Here is an 8,230-nt window from a genome sequence, read left to right as displayed (position 1 = left end):
GTAATACCATAAAATTCTTGACATATGCTTTTCTTCTTCCTCTAATTAATGCCCCTCCCAGATCTTTCTCAGCCAGTGAAAGACTTCCCCACAAACCCACGTACCAGCTCCCCTGCACAGCTATCCCGGCCTCTTCCCAAGCTCCGCCCCCCCCCCCCCCCCCCCCATTCCAAAGGCCCTTTGTGCATGCCTTGAATAAAGCACTTACTGTACTGTAATCATTTATTAGCTTCTTGAAGCCAAGGGCAGTGGATTATTTTGTAGCTACCCAGCACGTGGGTAGGAACTCATTAAATAATTGTGGAATGAATAGTTCAAAGAAAAAAGGCAAAATACATGACGATGTCCATCTATATAAAACAGGGGGCCTGCTCTCATCTGACCTTCTGGGGCCTTCCGTACTGTGAAGCAGATTAAGTTACCCACGCTGTCGTGCTTGTCTGGGTAAACATGTGTGAGGGATGAGCCGGCAGGCAGCTCCGGCTCCTGCGTCCCTACTGCTCTTGGTCACGGCCTAATTTCAGCACAGTCCTGAATCTCAAAATGGGGTCATTAAATCTGCCATCACAGTCTAAGGTCTTCCAGTGAGAAAGTGCCAAGACGGGATTTACTTGGACGTGTTCAGCCGAGCATCTTTGTACGACAGTACAAATTAATACAGGATTCCTCCACAACAGAGGAGGAAACAGAAGTTTCCTCCATGACAGGGTCTAGAAGAGCCCTGGAAGCACATTCCACGGGTGAGTTTGAAATCAGGGCACAGGAACATGGTGGGACTCCCTGTGCTCTGCTATACATACCATATATGAATGTAAGGGTTTAGTTCTGTTTTTTAAAGTAAGCTCTATGCCCAATGTGGGGCTTGAACTCACAACCCGGAGATCAAGAGTCACACATTCTACCAACTGAGCCAGCCAGGTGTCCCTCCTTTAAGGTCGTTTTTTTTTTTTTTTAAAGATTTTATTTATTTATTTGACAGAGAGAGAGAGACAGCCAGCAAGAGAGGGAACACAAGCAGGGGGAGTGGGAGAGGAAGAAGCAGGCTCCCAGCAGAAGAGCCTGACGTGGGGCTCGATCCCAAAACACCGGGATCACGCCCTGAGCCGAAGGCAGACGCTTAACGACTGAGCCACCCAGGCGCCCCCCTCCTTTAAGTTGTTTGAATTGCCTTCCAAAGTGTTCGTAATGTGACTACAGTTTGCTTTAAATAATTTTTAAGCAGTTAAAGAGTCAGTGACTCCTCAGAATATCATTGTCACAATGAAGAATGCTTCAGTAAAAACAACATCTCACCTCTCATGATGAGACAGGCCTGGTATACGGTCCTATAGACGGAATTCAAAGCCTCTGGAATTAGCAAACACACACATGCACACACACATATTTTTAAACTACAGTTTAATCATTTTTAAAGACACACACATTAGAAAAGAACATTTATATTTAAGTTAAAAACATCTTTAAAACCCAGCAATAAGCCAGCAGTGCAGCGCTGAGGACACGGATTGGAAATGAGCGGTCATGAAATCCTCATGTCACAGGCTAACTGACACAGGGGCAGTTTAAATTTAGGACCATGCAACAAGAACTAATTTATGGATCTGTTGAAAAATAACACTTCTTTAAAAAAATATTTTGGAATAATAAAAACAAAAAAGCACAGACCACCACGTGCTAGTCTCACCCAGGCAAGGCCGACGAGTGCTGTCAATACCTGCAGCGGGAACTGGGGCCCTCCTCGTGTTCGGGCGACACGGTCCAAGCACTCTTGCAGAGATCACGATACAGCCCTCACAGGAAGGCAGGAATGCACTCACACAGCCTCACTCTGCCTGTGGAAGGGTTTCTCCTGTGTCACCTGAATTATTTTTTTACTTTCATTCCTATTGCTTTATAAGGTGCCCTCCTGGTTCAGAGAGGCAGTCGCGCCCAGGGGACAGAGATGGAGACCGGCTTGGAACATGTTTGAGTGGGGTATTGGATTCTTTTCTCCTTGTGACAAAAAGTCAGGGGCAAGTGTACTTTGTGGACAAATCTGCATATACGGAACCAAAAATACTTCAAATTGGGAAGAGGCCTATAAGTCCGTCAAATTCTTTACATGTGTTTGTCCTTTAGCAGGAAAGGACAAAAAGAGATATTACCAAATTAATTTCTCGAAGAAGTCACCCCAAAATAGAGACTGGGCAGGATCCAGTCGTTTATGGCTCCAGTCAAAGGCAGTCAGTCCCTTTTTCCATCTCAAACATGTTCTTAGGAAAATGGTTAGTCATTCTAGTGATGTCACTCTGTATCTTTCAGTTTTTCATTATATTTCCATTTCTTTCTACAGTAGCAAAATCTGATAAAACATGGAGAGGTGCTTATGCACCTAAGCTCTAGACAGTGATTTTGCATGGATCTTAAACTATTCTTTATAGAACCATATAGTCTTGGGGTTGTTTTGTTTTTTTTTGCTTTATAAAAGCTTTACGAGAAGACGAGTATAGTTGGTTTTAAAGGCAAGACAGATTAGTCAGCATAAAAGGGTGTCTTCCGGCTCCATTCCAGAAAGTCTTCCCAATCAATGACCTATAGAGCTTGTCAGTTGTTTATGGGGGTTTCCATATTAAAAATCTATTAAAATAAATATTATTTTAAAACATATAAAAACATTAATAAGCAGCCCACCGATTAATATGTAATTGGCTGCATCCTCTGTACGAGAGCCTCAAAAAGCAGCTTAATCATTGATTTTAAGAGCATTCCTACAAAATACCAACATGGAAAATTTCATTTTAAATTTTCTTCTGTAATGAGAGTTACTATAAATCGATTTGACCACACGGTGGTGCAGAAACACACCGTGCAGACCCTCGACCTGCTGATCTTTCAAACCCAAGTTTCAGGTGCAAATTAGCATCAGGAGCGTGCACTGTTACACACCCGCTTTTACAAGGACAGCAGCGGAAAGCAGAACTTTCTGCATCTAGATACTTGTAGAAATGATCAGCCATTCATTAAATGTACACCGGGTTCAGAGCAAGAGTTTAATAAGGTACTTGGGGGCAGTTAAGATTACATTTCACAGTGTTATGTGGAACTCCGCACCTATGTTAAATCTGATGTATTCAGTTTCAGCCAGGATAGACTCCTGGTGGCTTAATAAAACTCCATAAAATACTGGTTTATATTAAAAACTCCGGACAAATCCTTCATTGACACAATAATGGGCATCATTCCAAAACAATTATTCTCGCCAGTAATTCTTTTCTTTCAATTATAATGGTGAACTCTTACAATTAGCTAACAATTTCGAAGTTTATAAAAAGGAAAGAAAAAAGTATAAATGTCCAGAGCTGTTCATGAATATACAAATTAAAACTTACAAGGTATGAATTTTAAAGAGGAAAGATTTTTTTTGTCCTAAATGTAATCTAGTCCTTGAATAAAAAAAGTATACGTTTTGTATTTAATGGCAAACTTTTATGTAATTTCTTTTGCAGTTTAAAATGTGTAACTAAATTAAATGTGCCTTAACTATCTTTGAATGAGATAATATTTGAGAAGTTATACAATAAGGTAAACCCTGTTCAGTAAACTTGGTGGTTTGTACTAACATTTTCTAGCATAGAGCACCTTTGAGTTCCCCTAGCACAACCAACCGAACAAGCAGAGAAAGCAAAAGGAAAACATGTTTCCTTCAATAGAGACTATTTCATTATCAAAGATTCACTTTAAGGGCTATTATATTCAGTGAAAATGGTATGCTGCCACACCTTCTGATTTAATGGATGGGAAGGTTTTCCTCTGTTGCCAAGAAAACCTTTTGACAAGTCAGGGCTTTGAGCTTCTATAATATAGTAAATGACCACGACAACAGTTGTGATGGTGAATCTGCCCTTGTCCATGACCCTTACAGATCTTGCTAAAGGCTCCCACTCATTACAGACACAACTGGTCATAAGCTTTTGGAACTGATCCTTTATTAAGGAACTTCCAGCTGGAGGACAGGTGATTTGCCCAAATCCTAGCTCATTTATAACAGAGCCAGATGAACATCCAGGTCTCCTCCCAGGACAATTAGTGCTTCAATGTGAGTCACCTTCTCCAGTTTAGAACAATCCTTTTTACTGCACATTTTTCTGAAAACTGGGAACTGAGGAAGAGTCACATATGGCAGGGGTCAATGATAAAAATACTCTCTAACCAAAAGAAAGGTGGTGGCTGGACATTGTGGAAGCCAAATAAACCTTCTCTATTAGGCTGGACATTTTAGGAGCCAAGTAAATTTCCCCAATTACCCTGAGTTCCAATAAAAATGCTTATTTGAAAAACTGAGAATAACTTACTTTAAAATGGTGATAGCTGAGATACATCAAATTAACTGTTACTGTTTCAAGAAAATGAAACTGAGGGAAGAATAATTATTTTTGTTCAATTTTTTTTCCCTGAGTAGTATAATAATGAACCAAGAGGATAAGTATGATGGTCACTGATTTCTCTCGAGTGGTTTCATGACAACTGAAGAGTGGAGAAATAATAGAAATATGTACTGCATCTTGTTCTGTTGATTTAAAATAGTACAACAAATCACTTAATTCTTAACAGTATGTGGAGACAGACCAGTTCTCAAATCTCCTGCCGTAAGCAGAAGTGAAGCATTAATCCTTATACTCCAAGCAGATATATTCATCTCACAGAGCACAAAAAGTTTCTTCTTGAGGAGAAAAGTCAAGTTGAAAATTAGAATTATTTCTTTAGTTTTTCTTCTAGATTGCACATTTATCATTACAATTTCTCCAAAATTAGAGAAAAGCTATCCTAAAGCCCTTTCATACAAAACAAAACAAAACCACCTAGTTGACCCAAGGGGATGAAAATCAGATGAACTGTATAGATAATGTATCATCTTCAGAGCAACTGGAGAATTCTTAGTCATCCTGCTGTCTGCGTGAAACCGCTGGGAGTACATTCACTGAGCAAGACACAGGTAACAATGATTCTAGGTTTATAGGCTGAGAAATGACATAGGTAATAGAAATAAATAGTGATTATTTATAAATGGCCAGATGGGCTGAAAAAAAGTTTTATTAAGCTTTCTTGTTTCCACTTATGACATGCCTAGACTTGTCCTTTAAACTCTTAATTTACTTTTTTTAAAATAGTGATCAGATTCTCTGCAGCATTAATTAAACTGAGGAGGCCTTTTGGGGGCAGATACTTTCCATGATTATTCTTTTCTATTCTCTCACATTACACAGCTAGCTTAATTTTGATGCATGGGAAAATAGGGAACATTTATTTAGTTATCCGTCCTTTTCTGGGAAGTAACAGGGCATGGCTAACCTCAGCAGGTGGAAAAATTTTACCTTTAGAAAAATTAAAACATTTTATATAAACAAAGACTAGGGTATTTCTAACCTCTACAAAGATACACTGATACTTTTGCTGATTAAGAACGCAAAAGTTCCAAGTACATTTGCTGTTCCTTTCTCCTTTAAATGAAAAACTACACAGCTTAAGCCAGAGTTGTTCTGACATAACTTCACTTGCAAACTTACTTGCAGCAAAGATTAAAAAAAAAAAAAGACTCACCAGAGATAGACAATTTGCATTTCATTAAAAATTTAAGGCAAAAAGGAAATAAACTGGACAAATAAAGCTGAAATCCAATAAAAGATGGGTCAAATGAAGGTGGAGTCAAGAAGGCCTTGCACACCCTCCTCTCTCCCAGCCCATGATCCTGGGATTTACTACCTATGGTGAAGCCCTGATGCCAGGCTGGCCTCACATCACAAGACTGTGGGATTAGACATCTAGTAATTGGAGGTGAGATTAATTGTGGTGAAAATGGCTGACAGGATAAAAGTACATTCTTCTACTTACAGAATCTAAAACTCATTAAAGAGAGTTAAGAGCAAAATTTTAATGTGAGAATTTGAGTTTGGAAACTACTTTCTTTTATTCTCTAAAAATGAGGGTCAGACCCAATGACTATAAGCTTCCATTTCCCTAAGACTTTCCCAATTATGAATTACGCTGTCAAGCATAAGTAAGTGATTAGACAGATGGTCACCTTACTCCGTGATTTCTCCTTCACAGCCCTCGTGCAAGCTACCATGATTATTTTCATAATCCCTCTATAATTCTATATAATTTATGCTTGGTAAGTTTCATTTAAAAGTCCAACATATTAAAAGTCATTACACATTTATGTCTTTACAGAATCACAAAGAACTCAGATAAAGAAAGGGGGAGAGCACTTCTGCTGAGCACCTGTGCCCTGTCCCTGCTGTGCCATGGGCTCCAGCCCCGGTCCATGTGTTGCTTCCTTCATTCATGCCTTCCTTCCTTCCTTCGTCATCTTCTCTTGCTCAGTTTTCTTTCTTTCTTTCTTTCTTTCTTTCTTTCTTTCTTTCTTTCTTTCTTTCTTTCTTTCTTTCTTTTTCTTTCTTTCTTTCTTTTCTTTCTTAAGAAAATAAGCTCAAAATATCACATTACCAACCTTTAATTATGTTGAAGAAATTCTTCCTTGATGGGCTCTGACTGACACAAAGTCATTAAACTCTTCAGGACAATAAGCTACCCATAATTTGGCATCCGTTACTGTTTACAGTTTACCTATGTACTGTAGTCATTTGAGATACTTTAAGAAAACCCTTCAAATACTGAGATATTTATTGCATTTTTAAAGTGTCCACAATCGTAAATATCCTGTTTCAAATTCCTCCAGGATTCCTTTACAGCACATGACATCAAATATTGAAATAGTGTTCTCACAATATTACACTTGAAAATACCATTTAGAAACAATATTTTAGGAAATAGAGGGTTTAAGGCAAGACATTCATTTGGAAAAGGTAATTTCTCTCAATCATCCAGATTGACATGGTTATTTTTCCACCTCTTCGGTGCCTTGGGATACGCAACATACATTCAGCAACAGGGCACACGCATGACCCTATGGACATCTGCTGAGGTCCTGAGTGCCCATTGAAATAATGGAAATATTTTTATATAAGGCGTGGCCCACAGGGACGTGGCATGGGAGGGGTTATCCACTCCATTCCCAATCTGGTATACAGGAAACTCCCCATCTAGATCCATCCCATTTGCCCCCCACTTCATCTCTTTTCAAACGAACACAAATCCCTCGGAAAGGTGCTAAGATTGGTTTCTGTTAACAGAGACAAAATAGCCATCAGAGTGTTTTCCCCTTCATTGCTTTAATGATGAATGTCTAGAGGCTATTTCTTGATTCTGATTGCAAACATTGTTTGTTGTGGAAAAACTATTCTGTCCCAAAGAGTTTTCTCTTTCATCACACTTTTTGGACCGCGACAGCTGCACATTTTCATGTGTAGTCTTTCCTCTTTGAGTTTTTTTCACCGGCAAAAACAATAATACTAAGATACCGGCAACGTGCAGGCAGTAATACCAGGAGCTAAAAAAAAGAGGACAAAGTTTACTGTAATAAATTTTGAGAATGAATCCTTAGCAACTGCATCCTTGTCAAAATGTCACGGGCCCCGCGTAGGATGTGCATATTTACTCCATTAATCATGCGTTCCCGCTGCCTCCTCCTCCCCACGAGATGAAGCTCTCCAGCTCGGCCAGTGGGTATTTAGAAAGCACTCGATAAACCCAGGCCACTTAAAAGCACGATGCTAGATATCGTACTACACTCCTCTGTAAGGGTCATAAGTCCATGACTACACAGAACAAGAACAAAAAGGTACTTATTCCCAGCTGCAGTGACCTGAAAATAATCTCTCAAATCCACAGAACTGAACACTGACAGCGAACAAAGAGAACACAGAGCTAGTAAGGACCTGAATGCTCTGGCCTCCTCTGCTGTGCGTGGCCCCTAGTTAAGTTACAAATATTCCAGTGATGTGAGTAATAGAGAATATTGTTTCTTGATGCTTGCTGTCACATGATAAAGAAAGGCCATGTTATTAAAAATATTATTAGAAGCATCATTCCTGAAATCAAATATAAATCAAATGTGACCCAGGCTGCTTTTAGAGTTGTAAACTCAAGTAATTGTGAACAAAGTACTTGGGATAGAAAATCTAACCAAATGTTCAATCATGTTTAAATATACATAACAATTTCATGAAAAGGGGAGTTTTAGTTGGAGTCACTTGATGTCTTTCTGTATGAGTACCGCCATATTCAGTGCAACGATTTTTGACCACACGCTCTGCGTTGTCGTTCTAAATGCTAGGGTAATGAAGACTACGAA

General features: G+C 39.2%; 1 protein-coding gene across 3 annotated transcripts in view; it reads right to left on the bottom strand.

Annotated features, from left to right (window-relative positions):
• Nucleotides 1–1,381: 1,381 nt before the first annotated feature.
• Nucleotides 1,382–8,230, bottom strand: part of MBOAT2 (membrane bound O-acyltransferase domain containing 2) — a 127,502-nt gene continuing 120,653 nt past the window's right edge. For all 3 annotated transcript variants that reach the window (XM_034659944.1, XM_034659946.1, XM_034659945.1), the window contains one exon: nucleotides 1,382–7,426. In XM_034659944.1, coding sequence (XP_034515835.1) covers nucleotides 7,201–7,426 — 226 coding nt within the window. In that variant the 3' untranslated portion in view covers nucleotides 1,382–7,200. The remainder of the gene's footprint in view (nucleotides 7,427–8,230) is intronic.

The sequence above is a fragment of the Ailuropoda melanoleuca genome, chromosome 4 (assembly GCF_002007445.2).
Source record: "Ailuropoda melanoleuca isolate Jingjing chromosome 4, ASM200744v2, whole genome shotgun sequence".
NCBI classification, from domain to species: domain Eukaryota; kingdom Metazoa; phylum Chordata; class Mammalia; order Carnivora; family Ursidae; genus Ailuropoda; species Ailuropoda melanoleuca.
This window is presented reverse-complemented; position numbering and strand designations above follow the sequence as displayed.